Below are 25808 nucleotides of genomic sequence, written 5' to 3'. Positions count from 1 at the left end.
AAAAAACGCACAAAAAGTCTCAACGTTTTACGCTCATTATATAGCCGACATTAATTGGATCATTCAGTAATTTCACAGACGTGTCGTCGCGATGCAAACCAAGCTCAATATATTTGCACGGTTTTAAACGCCTCGTCATTAATGCACTACACAACATACCGCGCAACCGAATTACCTGCGTTTTTGGCGAGATTTAAACGCGCGCGAAGCAGCTAGTCGAAAATAGCCACGACAACGACTTGATGACAGCCTATGCATGCTGGACGTTGATGTGTCGGGTGTACTGCGGTATCTCAGATTGAGAGGAGTCGAGAGGTTTCGGTTGGAGATGAGAGAGAGAGAGACCAGAGGGGAGGGGGTTGCAGGGAGCAGCGGATTCGAGGTCAGCCCGAGGTGCCGCTACATAGGCGCTCTAATACCTTCATTCATTGATTTTGAAGAACACCACCATGTGGCATACAGCAGAGATAACACAGTCTGCAAGTTTAGCGAGAGTTTCTGGTTAAAAAAAAGTGAACACAGTACCCTCCAATAGGACGTGACGCGTTTGTCTGGCAAAAGTTTGCTTTTAGTGTCCTTTTAGGGGTCTGGTCCTTGCTTCAAAACCATAGTTTTCAATGTAGGCTTTACTGAATGATATGCTCTGTTTTATTCTCTTTATGGTGTATACTTTCCTTTTCATTAGATGTTCTATTCTTGGCCTGCAGGTGACATGTTTAATATCCCGCAGGTAATGGCATATATCTAAAATTAAATACTGAGAATATTAATTTAGGAACTTAAATGCACAGTATTGGGGCATTTTGGAACCACTGAGTTTTAGAAACGTTTGCCCTTTAGTTCTGTAGACTAATACTTGATTATAAATCTAACTAACATTCTCTGTTACAGTGAAGTATGGGATATATGGCAAATATATAATGAATATGACCTCGATTCTTGTGGATATGGCAGATGAGACGTGCTAAAGATTTTGGCTTTTTGCATGTAACCTTTCTGTTGTGTTGCTTAACTGAGTCAAGGCCTACAGCTATAATAAACACTCTTGGTTTATCAAAAAAAAAAAAAAGAGGCAATGCAAAGTAAGTTGAATTTTTTATTAAGGTTATAAATTTTAAACAAATACTTTCTAAAACAGTTTTACCCGGTGATATACAATTTAATATGCACAAAAATACAAGAATACCAACAAAATATGGAGAATACGTCTGAAAACGTCTTTAATTCATTACACATAGTGCTTATATAATGTGAGGACGTATGGCTAATTTATGAGATTGCCTTTTTAGAACAAAAGGTCTAAGTTTGTAGAAAATAAAATCAAACCCACAAAACCAAGCAAATGCTGGCATCATGAATTACTGTGAAGGCTTTTTCTGAGAGTAAGAGGGAAATGGGTAATGACTGGATAGTCAACAAAAATACCAGGCAGATTAAATCACGGCGTGCATTATGGGAGTTGTAGTGTTAATTAATGGCCCCAACGTTCAGTGTTGATGAAGTGACTGGCATAGGCGAACTACAAACACACTCAGAGGAACTGGAGCTGTAGGTCAGTGCAGTCAACAAAACGCTCCAGTCCTCGTCACGTTCAACAGCACATTTCAGAATACAGAAAACAACAAACTGCGACAGGGAGGGGGTTCAAATATTGCACCTTCATTAGCCTACTTGATTGCCTTGTGTGATATTACAGAATGTAGACTGTGTAAGCCAGTCCTCTTCCTGTAGCACGAGCTCAGATGTAGCCTGTTCTACTAGAAACGGCTGATTAAAGTGTTATGTACTGTGTGAGAAATAAGCGTGCAGTGGCTACAGGCTTCTCCGTTTGCAGCCTGTTATTCCCAACATTGGCTGTAATGTTATTTTACAATACATCTTTGTGAAAGTTCCTGGGAAAGGAGAGAAAAAGAAACAATCCACGAGCGAAACATTCAGAGACTTTCCATGTTTGTGGCCATAGCTAGCAGTCTGCGTTGGGTTTAAGGCAACGAAATTCAACTTGGTTTTAAAACGCTTGTTGTACTATCGACATTTGTTTTAAAGGATACATCATCACAAGTGGTAGGCTACAACCACTGTCCGCCTCCCCCACTGAAACGAAACTAAAAACAAACCCAAATAAAAAGGCTTAAATAACTTTGCTGCAAAAATAAAAGTCAATTTGTCTTAGACTTTGTACAATTTTGTTTTTCATAAAGTATCTGTATTCGCATTAACCACAAAATGCAGTCAAAATGCTACAATAGCTCTCGTCCAAGCCCCTAAACTCGCCAGGGCTTGTTTGCTACAGAACTGTCCGTTTAAGGCTTGCTCCAAGTCCGCCTGTCTGCTCACCAGTCCCGTAAACCCCGAGCCGAAGATCGAGATGAGGTTGGAAATGTTCGACGTGTCCAAGGGCTCCGTGCTCGCGTATGAAGAGTCCTCAAATTTTGCTCTTTTGCACGGCGTAAAATCCGGTACCTCCTCGATCTCGGACACGTAGTACCCAAAGTCAAGCTTGCGTTTCTTGGCCGGGCTCTGCGCGCCCTGGCAGCACTGTTGGAGCGGAGCGCAGCAGTCCTGATGCAAATACCCGTTCTCTACTGTGGTAACGACATGCGTGTCCAAATCGAGCACTGTAGTTTTGTTGCAGTGCATGCTGTTTACCGGCGAAAAGTCACAGTTGGACACGGGGTAGGCTTCCGCGCAGCAGCTGCGGTAGAACGAGGGGTCCGGCGCTTTGCAGACCTCCTCGCTTTGGAGAGCTAGGGGCACCGAGCAGGCGCTGCTGGGCTGGATGTGCTGCGCCGAAGGAACCTGGTGACTGATGGGCAGGAGCGCACCGCAGAGGCTCGCCGACTCGGTCGCGCTGCCGCAGCAGTCCCCCGTCTGCTCCTCGCAGTCCTCCACCAGATCGAGAGGGTTCAGCTCCTGGATCTCGTTGCAGACGGTCATCACCTCCTCGTACTGCTGCATTCTGTAGATTTCGGCGTACTTCTCGTTCATGTAGACTTGCCTGGCGTTCCTCAGTACATAGGAGACCAGCAGGTTTTTGTGCAGCTTTATTCCTCCTCTCTGCGTACGGGAGTTGTGGATTTTCCGTAAAGATATCGAAATGAGACTTTGTGCATCCACTGCACACTCCATGGTGTTGATCATGGTCGGGGGTCGTGATGTTCTCCCACCGCTCCGACGAAGAAAACAAACTTTCTTTTAGTCAGAATCACGATATTTCGTGCGGGGACGAAGGCTTAAGTCAGCTCTGTGGAGAAACATTGAACGTGGTCGTTTCTGCCTCAGCGTGTGAGCGTAGGCAATCATTAGCCTGCGCTTGCTGCCATAGTATATATATGGCGAAGAACTTTCCGCCCACTTCGCCTCCGGCCAATCAGAAGCCGAGAATACCGTTGAGTGACAAGCAAATTCCACCCAGAGGTTTTGATCTCGTCCAATCACAAAGAGGCGGTTCTTCTGTGCTATTCAAATTCCAACCTGACTTTACCAAACTGGAATGTTCTCATGAGGCGCATTGTACATCGGAGTGCATGCTCTCTTGTCATGTGTGCTGGAGAGACTGCTTGAGGGATCTGACACAAATTCACTAAAACCTTTTCTTTCATAAGTTAAAAAGTACTGAGCGCTGTAATCTTAACACAACTGAAAAACACTCTATGAGTTATTACAACCTGGCCGTTTAAAAAGGTCATTAAAACTACATTTTCTCTGTTTTGGATAATCGATATTGTAAAAGCACATTAAACTCATTTGCAACCATACCAGCATATGAAACGTTACACTATTGATCATAAATATGTAAATGCATCTAAATAGCTATTTATAGTTTTATTTTAAATATGAGATTATATGAGAAATACATTAATGTAATGGATGATTCAAACTGAAAGACAGCAAATGAAATTTACATACTATGTCAACTTTATTATATATACATTACATATTAATTAGTCTTAAAATTATTGTATCATGTTTCTCTAATAGTTTCTTTATAGTTTATACAGACAGTTCTGTCTGTGCAAGAACATTTTAGTTCTCATTAAAGATATTGTGGACAACACTGATTTAACTTGGATGTCTGAGATGGAGTCAAAGAAGGAAAAGATGATAAATAAAGTTAGCGTGTATTTATTTCAGAACAGATGTTTACAGTGATATTTACCCTTTGGACTGACAGATATCATCTGAGCTCAGGTTGACATCTATTGTTAAACTACTGGGTTTCAGGACAAAAACTATTCTGTAAACCTCCACAAAGGACTGTGTCATATAATTTCATCATATTTGTTTAAATTAGTGCTCAAACTGTTTACCTTTGACTCAATAATATTACAGAAGAATACATCTGAATGACCCTGCTCTATAGCACTTCAGTCTGCATCTGCACAATGTGAAAAAACTGTTAAACTGATTTGAGTTTTCTAAATATCAGATTTGGTTCTGTGCATATCAATCTTTCTGCATTCTCTAATTGCTGTTCATTCTTCTCACTGGTATGACAGATCAGCAGTGTTTAAGAGAATAATTTCGATATTCCTGATCAACTCTCTCTCTCTATCACACACACACACACACACACACACACAAACTCACACTCTCTCACACACACACACACACACACAATCTCAGATCTCCAGTGAGTGCTAAAGCTTACATTTTTAACAATGCCCCAAATCAGGAACACCCAAAATGTATTAAACATAGAAATAATTAATAAACAAGTAACCCACACACACTACCAAACATAAATGATGAAAAGAGTAGCTATATTACAATCATGCGTTAAAAAAAGAATGGAATGTGAGAAATTTGTAAAAACGCAAACAATAAAGCTGGTATGAAGCTTATGCCTTATTACCGCATAAAAAAGGTCACATTGTTTGCAATGGGATAAGAAGTGATATTGATACACGTTTCAGAAAAACTATCCATGAGCTGCAGTAACAATATGTAGTAGTCTTCTGAACAGATTTAGAAAATGAGCTCTAATTTAATAATAAACTTCTGTAATTCAGCACTAATTGGTAAGATATAACTAAGATATATGTAAAAGATATAACTAAAGAAATGCATGCATATAGTTGCCTCGGACCGGTATGCAGACATTCAGATTTTGAGTAGTGAAAACTTTATACTGACTTGCTAATAAATCTGCCAGTGCTGTGTCAATGTTGTCCTTTCATGCAACACGTTTGTGCAGCAGTGCATTCATCCACTCCATATTAATATTTGGACACTTAAGACACATTTACAATGTGTGAATGTCATTGCATTAGAAAACAAAATAAGTGGCATCATAAACCATCTGCAAATGATGCTAGATTACTTCTCCAATCTAACTTTTCTTTTGTGTAAGTACTTATTATCATCTAATCTCAGGGTGATTTTTGGTGGATATATGAACTCAGTTCTCCTCAATGTCATGTGTCTAAGCAGAGTAACCACAGGTGTAGTTCATCACATTAACCATGATTTTAAATATTTTCAAAGAAGCGGGCTTTCTACCTTTGAAAGAACAGCTGCATTATATCCTGTCACTTTCCAGCTATGCCAAATGAAGTTTGAGACACATCAGAATTCTACACAGATATTTAGTGACTGCAGACTAATTTTGTCTAATGGGGCTCTAAACATAGAGCTGAATTAAGATGCTTCACCTCTCATTTAGTGTCATACCATTCTATTTTATATTCCCTATTACCATAACAGATCCTCAGGATATGTCTGTCTATCTATCTATCTATCTATCTATCTATCTATCTATCTATCTATCTATCTATCTATCTATCTATCTATCTATCTATCTATCTATCTATCTATCTATCTATCTATCTATCTATCTATCTATCTATCTATCTATCTATCTATCTATCTATCTATCTATCTATCTATCTATCTATCTATCTATCTATCTATCTATCTATCTGTCTATCTGTCTGTCTGTCTATCTGTCTGTCTGTCTGTCTGTCTGTCTGTCGAGAATGATAAGCTGACATTACTCACATGTTGGGGAGAGTCTCAGTATCTGCAAACCCCAAACACTAAGTGCTTCATCGTGAGGACTTAGCAGCAATTTAAACAGTCTCTTAGGGCACTAAAGATTTGCTTTTAACTTTCACAGATTTTCAACTACAAATTGCTAGGCATTCTCACGTTTTTTCAAAGCACATTTTGTTTCAAGAGGGTGTGGCAAGACTCTCACATTCAGTGATTGTAGGTGGTGTAATTAGCCCTATAAAACACTTGTTGGATAATGAATGGGGATTTCAAGATCAATCAATTTAGGTTTCATCACAATTTACTTAAAAAAAATCATATAGACTACATATAAAAGAAATAGGCCATGTTGAATGAGAGATAATAAACGCTGTACATGTAGTATTTGTTTTTTTATTACTATTACTTATTATTATTAATATTATTAAACACAAAGTTTTGCTCCATTCCTCCAATTCTTATAATTTTTATATTCCATGTAACCATCAACAGCAGTAAATGTTAAGTGAGCTAAAAATAATATCATTAATAATTTAACAGTAAGTTAAATCTGTCTATGGCTACTGGGCAAATTCTCCAAGACATAAAATAAATTAATAATATAAAATGATCCAACTATCTACTGTACAAATAATATGTAAAGACTGTGAGAACAATCCTTAAATTTGTATTACAGCTTAAAAAATACATTTGGAAACACTTTCTAATTTCTCACCTGAATCTGACTTAACATTTAAATTTTGGTCGCATGGGAACATTTGCTTGAAAGACTTCAGATCAAGATTTGCTTGCATTTTCCTCTATAACGCAAGTCACATTTTTACAGTCACATAAAAACATTTATTTACAACATGTTCTGTTATATCCTATAGTCTCATATATATAACAGAAAAAGCATAAACACTATAGCGACAGTGAATCATCAGTCAATGGTATCTCTCCAGTTGTGATAGAGGTCAGTGGCTTCCATCATTCCAACTTCCATCATCAGAAAGAAAATTAATTATCTTCTAAACGCTTCGGAGAGAATCTAGGAGTTACTGTTTTCTTGTTAGTTGAGGTGATCACCTCTTTCTTACTGTCTACCATGAGAGATAGGATTGCTCCGTACCCCAATGACATCCTTCAGTGGGGTCAGAACAAAGAATGCAACAACATGCAAAAACAATGCAAGTATCCAAAAGTAATATATTTACTGATTTAGAATAACTAAGGCTATATGAATGTGATGGATGGGTAGTTTTAATTTTAATCAAATCACTAATCCTTATTTTATTTATTAATTGGTCCTTTACCTTGAAGGTTTGCGTTTGCATAATTTATGTAGTGGTTGAAATTACATTTAAAATGCATATTGCCGACTTTAAAAAACGATGCAATACATGGTACCTTAATAATCATTGTACAGGCTCACCTAAAGCAGTTTTCTGTTCCTTGCTGTGTCGTCAAATATGAAAAACTCAGGTTAATCAGAATTCAAAAATATCATTTTTATTTGTAATGAGCGTAATTCTAAATTAACTTGAGAAAAACTACATTCCCCGGTCTTGAGGCGTCACTGGAGCACTTTTATCAAAGGAGGAGCATTGTGGGATTTGAAGTGTGATTTGCGTTGCTCGGGACACTCGTGGGCATTCCGGTGGCAGGAGGACCAGGGGGTGAAATATCAGGGCGGAGCTTTCCCCGCTTGGCAGATGGATGCCTTGTGAACTTAAAGGCAAAGTAATCAACTTAACATAAATCGCAAGATGCAATTTCACAGGGTCGGACGCCACCATACGTTCTAGCCTGTAGTAGACATTTGTTGAAGATAGTAGCCTACAACAGCGTGACTGACAATGCTGCTGAGGTAAAACATATATATCCTGACACATCTCAAAAGGCGTAAATGATTAAGTGCATTGATCTGTAACATATTTCTCTTAATCGAAGCAGATGAAACGTATGACGCGATGTTGCTTTGCACGGTCTGTGGATACTTTTGAACATTCTGTTTTATTACACGAGAGTGATTAAAGCGTGTTGGTGCTTTGTTACATTTGGTCACGTTTCGAGTGCGCTTTTAAAACAATAATGACGTTTTTGACAAATTGCCTTAATAAAACGTAAATATATGTATCTCGTTTTGCAAGTTAGATTATTAGCCTACAGATCTTTTTTTAATAATAATAAAGTAATCTATACATTCTCATGGGAGAAACTGTTCAAGTCAAACATTGAGTCTTTTGAGTTTTGCGCTAGCTGCAGAATTATATCACCTATAAACACAACTGCTCTCGTGCCCCTTCTGCGTTTGTCTGTTGCGCAATTCTCTTTCCATTTTTTGTAAAGTCTAGAGCAGGAGCACCAGTCAGCGGCATTTTACCAAGTAAGCCTGCATAGCTTATATTCGTGCAACATTTAGCTGAAGTAGCCTATTTTTAGCCCCAGTTCACAAATTGTGTTTTATTTCCCCTTTAAGAGCACGAACTGTGTTGGGAGGGAGGTGTCAAGCCCAGAGGCTGAATTTCGGCCAATTAAAGTCGTCGACCCCCTTTGCAATACGTCAGCCCGCTAAGGGGGGGCTCTGAGCTTGAGCGATGCGTGCGGTTTCCAAGGCAACCACTTGTCCTGACCTCCCCATCCTCCTCAGGCAAGATTGGTTTCCATGGTAATGATTGTATCTCAGCGCATGTTTCTATTCCCGTAAAGCAAGCTGAGTGAACGGTCGGAAAGTCGCCTGCTTTCCTCCAAAGTCTGTCGGACAATTTCTCTCTGCATTAGTTCTGCAAGAAATGAAAATATGCAATAGTTTATATTGGCCAGGGTAAAACTGTATGTGATTATTTTCACTAACACAGCCTGTTTTTCATTTATTTATAAATAAACACAGAGCTGCAACCATTAAATAACAGTTAAATGCATGGTTTGAAGTTGTCCTCTATTTGGGCTGGCTACTCCTGTTCTCATATGGCAACAAACAGCCTAAGCAGAACACATTTAATGATCTAATTAATTAAAAAAGAAGAGCCCTGCTTAAGATGCAGCCTAGTTTTTTAGAAGAATAAATGACTTTCTTAAGAAATATTTGAGAGTTGATGTCATATGTGACAAATGAGCCTCTCCTGTCTGAGCCTTTCTAGCTCTTCTGGAATTTCAGCTTCCTTTAACCTGTTGAGACTCATCTGCATGCCACGGACTGAGAGTGTGTTCACCAAAGGGATGGGGGTGGGTGGGAAGGGGAACTGGAGAGATACAGGGAATGAAAGAAAGAGGGAGCTGTATCTCTCCCTCACACAGGTACACACACACACACACACATACACACACACTCTTTTTATAGCTCTTTTTATCTCCAACACAAGCACAAACACACACGCATACACAGTGTTTAGGTATTTGCTTATATTTTCGATAAAGAACACTGGCTGTCTTTAAGAAAATATTATTTAATTTCATTTGATTTAGTTTTTATTCAACCTAAACTCAAAGTTAAAGTAGTATTGAAGTGTGCTGTAGTGGTTTCTTCTAACATAAGGTATTTGCTTTTTCATTTTCAGTTCCATCTATAAAGTTACTCTTGATATTTTGTTGCTATGCAATTATAATTGTGTATCATATTACATGAATCAAACATCTGTCAAACACATACCAAATTATTCAGAATTTAAGAAAAAAGTTTTTTTTCAGAGTTGTTAATGCATGGAGTAAAAACATCCACAAAATGTACATTTTCTTGATGAATATTTACAAATGTTTGTGTGTTTGTGAATCTCATACAATCTGTAGCTATCCTTTATTTCAGAGTTTAGAAACAACCTTTCTGTTTTTAACAGCTAGAAAACGGGTTTTCTTTGGCTCTGTCCTTGATCTGGTAATCAATTTTATTGATTCCAACATGAATGGCAGCCTTGGTTCAGACCAAAGTACAAATAATGACCCCAAGGATTTTAAAAATGCACCAAGACATTGCAGTACTCTAGGTAAAACATAATGGTTAAAATTAAAATGAGACTATGTTAAACACGGCTGTAGTTCACAGTGCCTGAAATGATTCTCCTCACTACCCTCTTCAGTCGAAGGGGGTGCATTTTTTATTTCTTCTAGGTGGATATGGACATTGAGGTGCGCGCGCACAGACTCATGCACGCACGCCGCCGTAGGTAAACTTTTCCACACGTGGAAAACAACCAGAGTAACCGTATAAAGTAAGCAAGCAAAGAAAACAAAAATATACCTTATGTATTTAACATTTTCATATTAACGTCAAATGTTTAAGAACATTAAAATTTTCCTTTGCTATTTTAGGTGAAGAATGTCAGTTTTTTTTTTAAACAACCAACGAGCAAACAGCGAATGGCTCTTGAAATATAGATCGTCCTAAATAAAATACGTTTTATAATGCGGAAGTGTGTCTGAATGCATGTTTTACTTGCGTCTCTACTCCTACCTCCAGCTCAACAGAGCGTGCGCGGGCTCGCCCACGTGCGCGCGCTGCAGGGTGACAGCGGAAGATAGAGGTTGCGCGTGCATAACGCCTTACTTCAGAAGTGTAGGAATGCGCGAATTAGGAGGAAATGTTTTTCTTCTTCTCCAAACTGTAATTCATATACATTTTGCTCCGAAATTTGAGCGCGCGTGGAAGTGTCAGCTATACGGCCATTCTCAAGAGTGTAGCCGGTGCCCTATTTTTATCCTTCAGCTTGTGTGCGTCACGAATCCGATGGCTGTGGTGACACTTTGCGTTGATTTCGAGGTTCGCCTACTAATGCTCTCCTGCAGAGGGCCCATTTCTCCTTGAAGTGCTTAGACCGCTGTGTGTATGCGTGAGTGAAATATTAGAAGTAACAATTTCCTCTGAAAATACGAACATAAAATCAGCTCTGCCAGTAATGACAAGCTCACGCAGGGAAAAAAGGGACATCTAAAAGATACTAAAAGCATTTCCTAATTTTTCTGGTTCTCATAGGGTTGTTTTCTAGCAGTAGGCCTATATTGATCCACATATTTTGGCAGATTATTTATAAAACACAAAAAGTAGTTTAAACTTGATTACATATGTGACCCTGGACCACAAAACCAGTCATATAAGGGTCAAATATTTTGAAATTGAATATTTATACATTAACTGAAAGCTGAATAAATAAGCTGTTGTTAAGACATGGCAATATTTGGCTGAGATGCATCTATTTGAAAATCTGGAATTTGAGGGTGCAAAAAATTTAAATATTGAGAAAATCACCTTTAAAGTTGTCCAAATTAAGTCCTTTGCAATGCATATTACTAATAAAAATTTAAGTTGTCATATATTTATGTTAGGAAATGTACAAAATATCTTCATGGAACATGATCTTTATTTAATATCCTAATGATTTTTGGCATAAAAGAAAAATCTGTCATTTTGACCCACACAATGTAGTGAAGTGACACAATTCGTGCTCTGCATTTAACCCATCCAACATGCACACACACAGCAGTGAACACACACACACCGTGAACACACACCCGGAGCAGTGGGCAGCCATTTATGCTGCGGCGCCCGGGGAGCAGTTGGAGGTTCGGTGCCTTGCTCAAGGGCACCTCAGTCGTGGTATTGAGGGTGGAGAGAGCGCTGGACATTCACTCCCCCCATCTACAATCCCTGCCGGCCCGAGACTCGAACCCGCAACCTTTGGATTACGAGTCCGACTCTCTAACCATTAGGCCACGACTTCCCCAATTGTTGGCTATTGCTACAAATACACCGTGCTACTTATGACTGGTTTTGTGGTCCAGGGTCACATATAAACAAATGGTTGTTTAATTCAAGACAAAATAGTTATGTTAGATCTTTCATTTCGGGTTAATGTTTTAGAAATATTTGCATTTGTATCATACATGTTTATGAGGATAAATGCTGTTATGAACAATATTCATCTCACACGGGAATTAAAATTTTAGTTTGTAGGCTCTGCATGCCTTTGATATTTTATTAAACGTGCAGAATTCTTTGTTTCTCATATTCTCTTGTTTCTTCTCATGCATATAGGCTATGCGCACAAGCTCGGGCGTACAAGACTGTGTTTGGAACGGTAAACAAACATGCCCTGCTCTCCTTCAGAAGCTTGCAGTGTTGGTTGCTGCTGGATGCGTTGTGTGCCGCTGTAGGGAGTGTCTCTCTGCTGAGGAAATTCTTCTCAGGAAGTGGCGTATAGGTTGGTTACATGTGCTGTCCACTCTTCATACGCTCCCTCTACTGGTGTCACACTCAAAATCAGAATTAAATGGTTTTTACCCTACAGAACTTGAGGGAGGGGGGATTGAGAGAGTGTTTGTATAGCCAACAATTGTTTGAATGTGAAATTCAAATCGAATTTTAGACACCTTGACCTGTTTATTTGACCTTCCTTGCATTGAAATGTATTTATTTTAAATTTAAACTTTGACAGCTTTTTTGATTTAATGCATTTAAAAAAATAACTAATAATCTTTGACACCGTTCTTGTTCCTAACCAGTATTTTAGACAAGACTGAAATGTTAAATTTGTCCAATGCATAAGAAGCATTTCCTGTTCATAGTTTTGTAAGCCAAAAGGATTAACAAGACATGTTTGTCTGCTGAGAGAAGCAGAGAGAGGAAGACGGAAAGAAAGAGAGGGGAGGGGGGTCAAAATCAGACACATAGTTGTGTTTCAGACATTTTTTTTCCTGCATAAAGTTTTGTAAATTTGGGTTTTTCCTTTGCTAGCAGAAATAAATGCTGAATGTCATATATTTAGCGTTGAAATTATAAAGCTACGCATGTGTTTTAAAACACTGCAGTTTTGGATAAAAAAGTGAGACGTGGTCTTAGAGTTGGTGGAATCAGGTCAAAGTATTCCTGAACCATGTTCGGGAAATATGGAACACCCGGAATTCCAGGGGTGGGGCCATAGCGAGAGAGAGAGCACTCCATAAACAAATACTCCGGCAAATGTTAATCGAACACACATGCTCTCTCTCACGAAGAAGAGGGGGAGAAAAGGGAGGGAGCGGGTACTTTCCAAGTCTCCCAGAGAAAATCTCCCTGAGTTTGCAAAGTTCTTGTTTAATAATGTGCGCCTCGTTCTGTTCTGCGAAGAGTGCAAAACTCTGCGATTCTTGAAACGCATTTAATTTATGCTTTATCCTTTTAATCAACCACCCCTTTAGGCCTTCTGACTGATCCACATCTAAATAAAGCTTAATTTGAGAGAGTTGTAAACATATTTGACAAACTGTGAACTGAAGCCCAGACCTCATCGGAAATAGACAGAGTTGCGTGCACATTGTTGCCTCAGTATAAAGTCACTAATGCTCATTCAGGTGAAGCACTGTTTTTATCCTAAATGACTGCTGAAATTAAATATCATTCACCTTTTTCTTCAGTGTCAGAATCCAAAGCAATTTGCACAGAGCTTGTGACTGTATATAGAGCTCTAGTGTGGGTTGCCTGAATCTAGGGCAGAGAGTAAGTACTCCACTGAAGTCAGCACTTAATGTAGCACTAGTAAGCGCACTTATTCTCATATGAGGGCTGACAATCAAAATTGTGCTATATTAGAGCTGCTGTCTATCTCTTTTTTTGAATAAATGCTTGTAAAGCCTGTTTGAATATTTGAAGCATGAAATGTTTCACCACAAACTATAAAGTATGTTATTTGTATAAAATATATGCCACAAAGCATAGTTGACATATTTTAGAAGTATATTCCTACATATTAAAAATATTAAGGACACTATTTTTTTTAAAGGGATCATTTACACATCCTCATCACTTACTTTCTTCTGTGGAACACAAAAGAAGATATTTAAAAATATATGTATGGATTTAGATTTATAAAAAAAGTCTTTTTTTGACCACTTAACTTTCATTGTGTAGACAAAACAGTTGTTAAAAACGTCTTCTGCAGAAGAAAGATAGTCATGAGGGTGAGTAAAGTATTTTTTGGATGAAATATCCCTGTAAGTGTCATCCTTTCACTGAAAGCTATAGTATGCAACAAATACAATGAGTCCTGCACAATGATGGTGAACCATTTTTTTAATGCAGTATATTGTGGATTTTAGCATAATAGCTGATGAAAAATTGTCTTGATCAATCAGAAGCAATGATTTTGACTACTTGTTTTATATTATTGTTCTGTACACGTTTCACCTTTTCCAATAGCATGATACCAATAGCGGTTTCAAAAATTAGGTCAGCAGAGTTCGTCCGTCTTGAATATGGTGAAGAATGAAAATTACTACCATGAAGTGTTCCAGAGCCATTTCAGGAGAAAGTTCTGAAAGGCTGCATTCAGAAATGTCTCAGAACATTAGGATGAAGCTCTGTGCAAGTGTGTACATGTAAGTTTGTGTGTTAGCGCCTTTTGTGTACATGTATGTGCTTGTGTTTGCGCTAGTGTCTGTCTCTGTGCTGTGTGCAGCTCCTCCAGTCCTCAGCTCACAGGGTGTGGGTGAGCTGTTTGAACTCGGTGGTTAAGCTGGTAGACTGAGATGAATGCAAGAGGAGCTCAGTCTCCTCTTTGAAGTTTGACACCAGGAGGGGCTTCAGCGGAGAAAGAGAGAATGGGGGGGGGGGGGGGGGGGGGTAAAACTTTACTCTTGTTTTTTGTGAGAAACACTAGAGGTCCAGCTTGACTCTCAAATTGTCAGTAGGCTTCTTGTTTTAATTACTTTCTCAGAGAATAACTACTACTTCGCTATGCTTTCTGCTAGTATCTTAGCATTGGAACATTTTTCAAAGACAGATGTTGAAAAGCTCAGTTTTTTAAATATTGTATTACAAACATTTGCAAGTGTTCAAAGTCGTTGTCTGTCAAATAAGACACTGGAGTAATATAGCGGGAAAGTCCCTTTTAAAGAAATTAGTACATTAGTTGAAGACCTCCCACTCTCGCTGTCTCTCTCACACACAAACACACACACACACATAAGCATGCTGTGTCGTGTCTGGGAGACACCTAAAAGGGAGGCCTGGCCAGGTGTGCAGCAGAGACTGAGGATGATACAGGTATGAGCAAGCCCTTGACGGATCCAGCAACAGACTCAAGGACTCTGCTCTGGCTTGTTATCCCTCATCTGTTTCTCCTTCTTCTCTGTGTTTTTCTGCATGCTGCTATATGGTTTACATTTTTCCATTTCTGAAAAATATTTCAAATAATATACCATTCCACCCAAATAAAATTATATATACTCCTCAAATATTCAGTTATGAAAAAGTAGACCGGTCTTATTTTTATTGGAAAAGTAAGACGGATAACCACTTGGCAAGTTTTGTATAGTATTTTCTTTACTTTTTATTAAGCTGTCTAAAAAGGGTAATGTTTTATGTATCTGAGGTCTGAGATGTGGGAACAGTGAAGAGAGAGAGGGCAAACATTTTGCATTTTAGGTCAGCGTTTCCGTCTAATCAGCCAATATTGTCTTAAATAGCCTGCATAGAACTTCATCTTTTATAACATGGGATTTTGACCAAATATATTCAATCTTGATTTTTGTATAATGTTGCAACAAGATGTTTTGTGTGTGTGTGTGTGTGTGTGTGAAAAATTACAGTTTTGGACATAAGGTAATAAAAATATATTTTTTAAATACCTTAAATTAACTACAAATGAAAACAAATATATATATATATATATATATAAAAAAAATCTCACGTGGAGCATGCTCACCTCCCCCCTTGTTTGCATTTCTGTATAATGGAACTTTTTGATCATAAATGATTTATATTTACACTGCCATTCAAAAATGTGGGATTAATATTTAAATTTTACGAAGTCTTCTTTACCTGCATTTAGTTGATCAAAAATACAGATTGTGAAATCACAATTCAATGTCACAATTGAAAATCTTCTTATACGAAATTTCTTTTTTTTTGTATATTTTAAAATGTAATTTATTCCTATGGTGGCAAGGCTGAATTTTCAGCATCATTACTCCAGTCTTCAGTGTCACATGATCCTTCAGAAATCATTCTAATATGCTCATTTAGAGCTAAACAAAAATCTTATTATCAGTGTTGAAAACAGTTTCAGGATTCTTTAAAGAGTGGAATGTTCAAAAGAACAACAATCTTTTGTAACAAATATTTTTACATCAACTTAATACATCATAACTGAATAAACAAATATGAATACAACAAAAACTAAAGTTTTTATTTATAAAATAACTTTAAAGTCATCATATCTAGATTAGCACCACTTGAACTGATAAAATGTATGCCTTGAACACAGTATCAGTTGCTTTGGATAGAAGCATTTACATTTGCACATCAGACCTTTACTCAGAAAGATCCAACCCTTTGTTTTGGGTTGCAGTACCTGACCAACAACTATCAGCATTGTTTCTTAAGCTCTGCCACACCCTCACGTAGCCCAGGGCTCTGTGGGTCACCCTATCCCACCGTACTCATCGAAGACAAAGACTTCCTCAGAATCCCTCATTGTATGACACATGGTATAGGTCTCAGTTTTCTTGTTAGATTCGGGAGGTGTGGCCTTAGAGGATGTTTTTGCCAACAGGCAGCATCAGCACATCTAAAAACAATAGCTAACAGCCATTGTCATGTGTGTGTTCGAATGTCTGAGTTTGTCTATTCAAAGATGCCTTTAAATAGCCACTCATTGAGCATTTGCCTTCTGAAATTCATGACTGTCTGAAAGCCAAGACAGTGAAACAAGTCATTTGCAACCGTATCTCTTTGTGTGCTAAATCAATCGTTTAAACAGCTGGCATCTCTACTACTTTAATTTGTCTGTGTTGATGTACAAATAAGTTTGCTGTGTTTTCCAATGACAGTTGTCTGTATGTACATGTTTCTGTGTGTGTGTGTTTAGGGTAGATGCAGTGACTTTGGTGCCTCCAGTGGCAGATTTATGAGGTGTCTTTTAAACAGTGATTGCAGACACTTGCACACTGCTTTGTTGGAGGTTAGATTAGTTTTGCCTCCTGCTGTAAAAATGACATTCAGATAATCTTGAAATTGTCTTCTATAGTGAGCAAATAGCAAACAAACATCATCTCTTTATCAATTATCTATTTTAGAAAGTGTATGTTGCAGCTGTAGTGTTAATAATTTGCATATTTGTAGGGTCGTAGTGTTTCAAACAGTCCAGCAGTCAAATATGTTGAATTGTGTACCTTGTCTCATTGAATGCAGTGCAGGCAGAATATGGAGAATGACTGCAGGGCTTCTGGTAAGTTTATGATATGACTGATATTCAAACTGTATAAGCAGAGAAGAGTAACGCAGACGAGTGTGTTGATAATTCAATCAGAAAGTGACAAATGAACACTCATAATTATGTGTACAAATGTACTCTATGCAATAATTATAAACAGTTTAGATTTTGGATTTATATTTCATAACTACATGTTCAAATGCACAGAATGTGTTTATGAGTAGTATAAGAGATGAGTATAAGAAATATCTTATAAACCAATCATATTTATGCTTGCAATGTGGGGAAAAATATTCAAAAACAGCAAGCCAAATTCAGAAAAATAGTAATTTCAAGAAAGAGCTTTTTTGGTTCAATTATGAGGTTAAAGAAACGTGCTGAAATAAATTGCTGTTAAACAGTGTGCATGTGTGAGTATGTTAAAAATATCATTTATATTATTCAATATTTTTATTTTATTTTCACTTTTTAAACAATGCAGCCTTTCACATTCATATCTATCTATCTATCTATCTATCTATCTATCTATCTATCTATCTATCTATCTATCTATCTATCTATCTATCTATCTATCTGTCTATCTGTCTATCTGTCTATTTTCATTATTTTAGCAGCTTAAGCAACCATGGGCAAAATATTGTCCTCATTTGAATTTTAGTTTAGGGAAATTCGTATTGCAGAGCTGTCTGTTGTGGTTACTTGGATGGATGGAGAAATGTTATTTTAACATGTGTTACCTTTAGCAATGCTTTAGCAAAGCGTAATTGCACACATTTGCATCTTAACGTTTACCTGCTAACAACAATTGACAAAAGCCGGAAGCAATTATAAAATGATGATTTACTGAGAGGAACCATTTACAGAGGAAATGGCTTGTCTGTTTCACACAAGGTACATGTGAGTGTGCGTGTGTGTGTGGCTCTCATAAGAAGGGGCAGGTCTCATTAATTCATTTTACAAGCCAGAGATGAAGAGCGATACGGCACAGATCCTGATTTACAGCCTGTGAGCTTCAGTGAGTGATAAAATATGTTTACTGTCCTCCTACAAGTAAACCTCAGCACCCCACCACTCCAGCTGTGCCCAGACAAAACACCAGTTACACTGACAAATGCTGGCATATACGGGAAGACTCGTGACCAAATAGTTATATATAAATGTCCAAAATTTGAAGTAATACAAATGCATTGGAACCTAAACTCAGGCCTAATCACCAATTGGTGGAGAACACCAATCTGTTGTATAATTTCCACTAAAAAACTTTCATCCTGGACTACCTTTTTCTCATTTTGGATGGATAATTCTAAGAGAAATTGAACACTCATTGAATCTGTTGAGAACTAAGACTTAAGGTGATTGTCTTGATTAAAAATGTATTAGTAGCTTGTGAAATGAGGTATGGATGAGCTTCTGATCTAAATACACTTCTGGTTGTTCTTCTGTCATGTCATTATGGGACTTGGTAGATTAAAATGTTACCAGACCAGCCCATGGGCAGTGTTCAACAGTTTTTGTCTTTTGATGAAATATATACTTTGCATTTAGTCACTATTTTGTCAGTAAGAAGTTTGGGGGCGGTGAGATTTTTGAAATATTTCTCAAAACAGTTGCTTACAAGGTTGCATTTATTTGATCAGAAGTAACTGCAGCCTCTTTTTACAGTAAAACGAGCAATATTGTGAAATATTCTCACAGTTTAATTCTAAAATGCTGATTTGCTTAGAATTTTTTATTATTTAACAATGTCTAAAAACAAATTGTGCTGCTTAATATTTTTGTGGAAACTATGATAATTTTTTTGATGAATACAAAGTTCAAAAGAACAGTATTTTTTTTAAATACAAATCTTTTGTAATATACATCTTCACTGTCACTTTTGATCAATTTAATGCATCCTTGTTGAATAAAATTAATTGCTGTATTAATTGCTCAACATGTATGAAAAGCTGTCATTTGAAAACCTGAAATAACATTGAGTGCACCATGTTGCTTTATGCTTTATTTTTTCATCATCCAGCAAACATACTTTTCTCGATTTTTCAACATTGCATTATGAATATCTTAGGATGCAATCTTTTTTCGTCCTTATCATCGTGATGCAAATTTAGCATATTGTCTCTGTTATCAGTGATGAAATAAAAAATGCTTTGTTAGTGTCGTCAGTAATTTTGTTGACAAAATTAACACTGTTGTGTGTCTAATGCTATACGTATCCTGTACCAGTTCTGGCATATAATGATTTATTTTTTTAATTGCTCTTTTCCTGTCTTTGGCTGAAGGGACAGCTCGTCCAGCTGGGCACGAATCACCCATGAATCTCCAGTGGTATAGCAAGGGAGCAGGAAATAGAACGGGAGGCGTTAACCCGATAAGACTGCTGTTGCAGAGCGGGGACACTCTGTGTCTCTCTCTCTCTTCCTCCCTCCCTCATTCTATCTCTGTCACCCTCTATCTCTCCATTCTTCTCCGTCCTTACAGTTGCTACAGGCTCTTACATAAGCCAGATGGATATTTTCAGCCTCTCAGCACAGATGCAGTCAAGTTGAAGAGAACGCATTAAATATTTCATTTAGCCTCCTCCCAGACCTGTCTAGTTGGGGTGAATCAACATTATAATACTACACTGTTTTTATCTGCGTCTCCGTGCTTTGTTTCAGAATACCAATCAATCTGATGCTTTTTCTATTCAAATGTAGGTTAGTCTATGCAGAGAAGGAAAAAAAGAACAGCGAATGGGCAGAAGTAGGTGGGAAACACCCTTAGAGATTTCCTCTATACCATCTATTTAGTAAACTGACCTACATTTGAATAATAAAAATGCATTCAATGTTGTGTTAAGAGCTTTACCTCTCGAGGATCTCAAAGAGACTCACTATTAGCAAGGTGATCTCTGTATATGATGACTGAAGATTGGTTAGGTCAAGAGGAACATATATACATATTATTGTAGCCATGCTAAACGGCTTCCATTGGGAATTCAATAGGGGTGAGTTGAATATAACTCACTGTGTGTATAGTGCGGAAAGTCACAGATGGCACATAGAGTTACACAACACAAGAAAAGGCCATTTTTTTACAGAATGGGAGAGGTCCAGAAGTGAGAATGGTGGCAATATGTGCGTGTCTAGGATTTTATAGTATTTTGTGGATGTTTTCTCAATTCCCTCATTCTCACCTCTGAACCTCATTTATTTAAACCACATTGCTGGACTCAGTTTTCCAGCATGCACCGTAACATGACTGCCAATCACTACACCATTTTTACTGTTTCCTGCATTTTCAGTGATGTTGTCATGTTCGTAGTTCCGTTTCCATATGTTTTCTCTAAAGAACATGGTTTTGAGTGTCACCGTCATTGTGTTTTATGTGTGGGATGCTAAGGATAATGTGTGCCAGGTTGAAGTTATAATTGTTTTGATTCATATTTTAAACCATTTTAAAAAATGCATGGTCATTAGGGCTGTGCAATTAATCGAATTTGATTATCATGCGTCAGTAAAGCCGGTTGCGTGATTAGTAGTAAATCGCTGTGATCACCTGCTTTCAGATGGAGCGGCATTTACTACACAGAGCCGTAGCTCACTGACAAGCTAGGCAATATTGCGTTCATAATCGAAGGCGATTCGTCTGCTATTATGAATGCGATATTGCCTAGCTTGTCAGTGAACTACGGCTCTAATGCCGCTACAGCTGAAAGCAGGCGATCACGGCGATTTACTACTAATCACGAACCCTGCTTTACTGATGAGATGCACATGATAATCGAATTTGATTAATTGCACAGCCCTAACATGGTGATATCAGTTTTATACAACGTGGTTCTTTTTTTTTTTTTTTTACATAATATCTTGGAACAAAAAGCATCAAAATGCATTGTTTAACCTAGGAACCTAAGGAAGTACTGTAATGGGTCATTTGACATGTATATGTGAATCTAAAAATAATTGACTAATAAAATAAATATGTTTAAATTAATATTAACCTCTCTTGTTGTTATTGTTCATATGTGCTTATAAGGTTGTGAACCCCTTAAATCTACTCCATGCTTGTACTTTTCCCTTTCTGTGCAAGCTTTGTTATTGTCACATTCAGGTTGAATCCTGATTCACCAACAATAGCAAAAGACAAAACACTGTTTCAATTGACTCATTCTTATTCTGAGAGGATGTGATGGCTTAGACTGAATTCACATCCCTTACTGAAAGCTTTAGCTAATTAGTTTTATGAATCATCGAAAAGTGATAATTAACGTTAACGTGTTGTAGGGAATTTGCTGCTAATTAGGGCAAAGATGTAGAAAAACAGATAGATTAGATAAGTTTCTTATAGATAAAAGTTCTCCATTCTCAACTGCTTTAAAAACCGGCCTAAATAATATATCAAAGTATGCATGTACTTTATGAGCTTGTATATTAAAAGATCATTGTATCTTATCATTTCTGTAGCGATCCTGTTTTTGAGATACTGTCTACTTATTTGGTCTGGTGGAGGCAATATCATTTGATCATACATAGTCATTATGGAGACCCCCATCAGGCCAACAAGGATGATTTGTTTGAGAACAGTTGAGTGTGTATGTGATTTTGTAATCTGTATTAGCTGTAATCAGAACTCTCAGATTCAATCTGAAACTATTTCAGTAACAGTACTATAATATAAAATGTAATGCACTTAATTTTAAACCCATAGCTGACCAGGTTTTTTGCAAGTTGTGCAACTCTGTTAAATCTTGAAATCTGAAATTGTTACAAAGAGGGAACAGCTTACAAATCATGCATTTTATAAATATAAACTGTACCGATTATAAAATCGAGATTCTCAGTTCTCTAAATAACAACAAGAACTGCTTGGTGACCTGAGGGGAGCTGTGTAGTATGACAATCACATGAATCGCTGTTCATTTTCAACAAAACATGAATTTTGACAAGGGTACGTTTGATCTGTTTATGCAACAATGTAGCATTTTCTTCAAAAGAAGAACACTAAACAATATAGACCATTTGCATCAGAGTTTTCAAGCTTTTAGGAGACAGCGAGACCCTTTGAATGAAACATCGTCGGAACGGCCAACAATCTTTTTTTCCTCTCGTGCACTTGAATGCAACGTAGATATGAATGTGTGATAAGGATTTCAAAACGCTCAATCTGCTCTCCTCTTCTGCTGTGTGTTTCGCACATCATGGCTGGTCTGGCTTTCCTTGTCTCTTTGCAATTTTCATATTCTTCAAAGAGAGATGGTTCACACTGTGGGCAATTGCAATTAGGTCATCTTCTCCTCTCCCCCGTTCTCTTTCGGCCTCACTCTCTTTTTTATACCATCTATCACTCTTATTTCTCTCATCCTTGCACCTTCCACCCTCTCCCTTCATATTTTCTTGGATCGGTTTACAATGCAAGCGAGTGGTGAAGAAGAAAGCAGATTAGATGCCCCCTTTGCAAGACAGCTGAGGGGGAGGATACGCGTTAGAGCTGGGGAGCTGGAAATAGGTGGCTATATTTGGTGTTGCAGAATGTGTTAGGCAGGAGATGGAAAGAAATTGCAATTCTGTTTACAAGGCATGGAGGCTGGGTACCAATGTGGGGTCTAAGGAGCTTTGGGTCTGGAGGCCTCTCTGGCAGTCTCTCTTTCTGGCTGCTGTAGGCCTATGGCTGCTTGCAACACTGCCTTCGACAGTGGAAACAGAAGCCGAGAGCGCTGGGCAACCTGCAAGAAGTCTGTGGAATTGACAAGTTTCATACTTTAGCTTTAGATAAAGTTTATCTAAAAGAAATATAGTGTAGTCGCTTACTTGAGGGTCAGTGGTAATTATGGCCACAGTTATGCTGCCATGCAGAGTGAACGCAGCCTTTGTGACAGTAACTCAGATTCTTAGCCTGCCACTATAACCTGAAAAATAATGAGAATCTTGAGAATCCTAATTAGCATTTTAATGTCGATCTGTGATGAAGATGGTGCTTTTGAGATTAGAGAATCATATTGCTGATTGCTTACACAATCTACTGTTTTCACTGAGAAGATAATTCCTCACATACTTTATAAGGGAAGTGTTGTGTCACATTAATAATGTGATGTAGCCTTTGTGGACACCTACACTGTGTCCAGAATAATACTATTATTTCAAACTGAATGGACAGACTGTTTATGGAGACTAACATATCTTTGTGCCTCTTTAAGCAGCTTTGAATGTTTCTGCTATAACTTGCATATAGTTCTCTGTAGATGCTGACTTATACAAACTACTTAAAATAGTTGTCAAATCTATGTAAATACAAGTTAAGGATAATATATCCTTTCTGTGTGTTCATTTTGATTCATATATTTTAATGCAAATACGTTTTATTTGTCAAGGATGTCTTAAATTGATCAAAAATGCTACTAAAGACATTTACACTCACCTAAAGGATTATTAGGAACACCATACTAATACTGTGTTTGACCCCCTTTCGCCTTCAGAACTGCCTTAATTCTACGTGGCATTGATTCAACAAGGTGCTGAAATGTTTAGAAATGTTGGCCCATATTGATAGGATAGCATCTTGCAGTTGTTGGAGATTTGTGGGATGCACATCCAGGGCACGAAGCTCCCATTCCACCACATCCCAAAGATGCTCTATTGGGTTGAGATCTGGTGACTGTGGGGGCCATTTTAGTACAGTGAACTCATTGTCATGTTCAAGAAACCAATTTGAAATGATTCGAGCTTTGTGACATGGTGCATTATCCTGCTGGAAGTAGCCATCAGAGGATGGGTACATGGTGGTCATAAAGGGATGGACATGGTCAGAAACAATGCTCAGGTAGGCCGTGGCATTTAAACGATGCCCAATTGGCACTAAGGGGCCTAAAGTGTGCCAAGAAAACATCCCCCACACCATTACACCACCACCACCAGCCTGCACAGTGGTAACAAGCCATGATGGATCCATGTTCTCATTCTGTTTACGCCAAATTCTGACTCTACCATCTGAATGTCTCAACAGAAATCGAGACTCATCAGACCAGGCAACATTTTTCCAGTCTTCAACCGTCCAATTTTGGTGAGCTCGTGCAAATTGTAGCCTCTTTTTCCTATTTGTAGTGGAGATGAGTGGTACCCGGTGGGGTCTTCTGCTGTTGTAGCCCATCCGCCTCAAGGTTGTGCATGTTGTGGCTTCACAAATGCTTTGCTGCATACCTCGGTTGTAACAAGTGGTTATTTCAGTCAAAGTTGCTCTTCTATCAGCTTGAATCAGTCGGCCCATTCTCCTCTGACCTCTAGCATCAACAAGGCATTTTCGCCCACAGGACTGCCGCATATTGGATGTTTTTCCCTTTTCACACCATTCTTTGTAAACCCTAGAAATGGTTGTGCGTGAAAATCCCAGTAACTGAGCAGATTGTGAAATACTCAGACCGGCCCATCTGGCACCAACAACCATGCCACGCTCAGAATTGCTTAAATCACCTTTCTTTCCCATTCTGACATTCAGTTTGGAGTTCAGGAGATTGTCTTGACCAGGACCACACCCCTAAATGCATTGAAGCAACTGCCATGTGATTGGTTGATTAGATAATTGCATTAATGAGAAATTGAACAAGTGTTCCTAATAATCCTTTAGGTGAGTGTATATTAACAACAAAAAGCTTTGAATCCTGAGAAAAAGTATCATGTTGTTCACAAAAACTGTTTGTAACATTTATAATTATTAAGAAATGTTTCTTGTGTGCCAAATCAGCATATTGGAATAATTTCTAAAGTATCATGTGATACCATATTGTTGTGACGTGACGTGACATGATATATGGCCAAGTATGGTGACCCATACTCTGAATTTGTGCTCTGCATTTAACCCATCCAAAGTGCACACACACAGCAGTGAACACACACACACCGTGAACACACACCCGGAGCAGTGGGCAGCCATTTATGCTGCAGCGCCCGGGGAGCAGTTGGGGGTTCGGTGCCTTGCTCAAGGGCACCTCAGTCATGGTATTGAGGGTGGAGAGAGCGCTGGACATTCACTCCCTCCACCTACGATTCCTGCCGGCCCCAAACTCATAACCTTTGGATTAAGAGTCCGACTCTAAGCATTAGGCCACGACTTCCCTTGCCAGTTTAAGTGTTGCCAGGTATTGCTACGTTAGCAAAAAAAAGCAAAAAAAAAAAACAAAAAAAAAAAAACAGAAATAAGATCAAACCTTTTGTTTTGGAAGTAAAATAAAGATATTGTTAACCCTAAACCACAACTTGCCAACTTACTATAGTGTCACATTATATGGAAAAAACAAGTCGAAAGATGCTTATGTTGGACTGATCATAATACTAACAGTAATGTTTTCATAGCTCCACCGCACTGTTATTATAGTTAACTAAAACCATTCAAATAAATGAATAAAATACAATTGAAATAAAATCAAATTTAAAAGAAATTAAATAAAATACTAAAAACTTTAAACTTATTTTATTTCAGCTAGTATACAAGGGAGCATTTCTCATTTTCAATGAGTTTAACTTAACTTACTAAAATGGAAGTAAAATTTATTTAAACTATATAGACATGTATATATATATAAAATCCAAAAGAATAAAAATAACCAAAAAAAAAAAAGATTAAACCCATAACTAAAATTAAAATGACAATATAATGTATTAAAATAAAAGCTAATTTAAA

At 37.9% G+C, this 25808-nt stretch overlaps 2 protein-coding genes across 2 annotated transcripts in view; both read right to left on the bottom strand.

Annotated features, from left to right (window-relative positions):
- LOC306869969 (CCN family member 1-like) overlaps positions 1-25808 on the bottom strand; it is a 1026947-nt gene that overhangs the window by 55482 nt on the left and 945657 nt on the right. The gene's annotated exons all lie outside the window — the stretch shown is intronic.
- On the bottom strand, positions 1089-3298 carry LOC306870367 (immediate early response gene 5-like protein). Its single transcript, XM_079417600.1, has one exon. It carries the CDS (start codon positions 3139-3141, stop codon positions 2233-2235), a length of 909 nt encoding a protein of 302 aa, XP_079273726.1. The 5' UTR covers positions 3142-3298; the 3' UTR covers positions 1089-2232.

The sequence above is a fragment of the Barbus barbus genome, assembly GCF_936440315.1.
Source record: "Barbus barbus genome assembly, chromosome: 5".
NCBI classification, from domain to species: Eukaryota; Metazoa; Chordata; class Actinopteri; order Cypriniformes; family Cyprinidae; genus Barbus; species Barbus barbus.
This window is presented reverse-complemented; position numbering and strand designations above follow the sequence as displayed.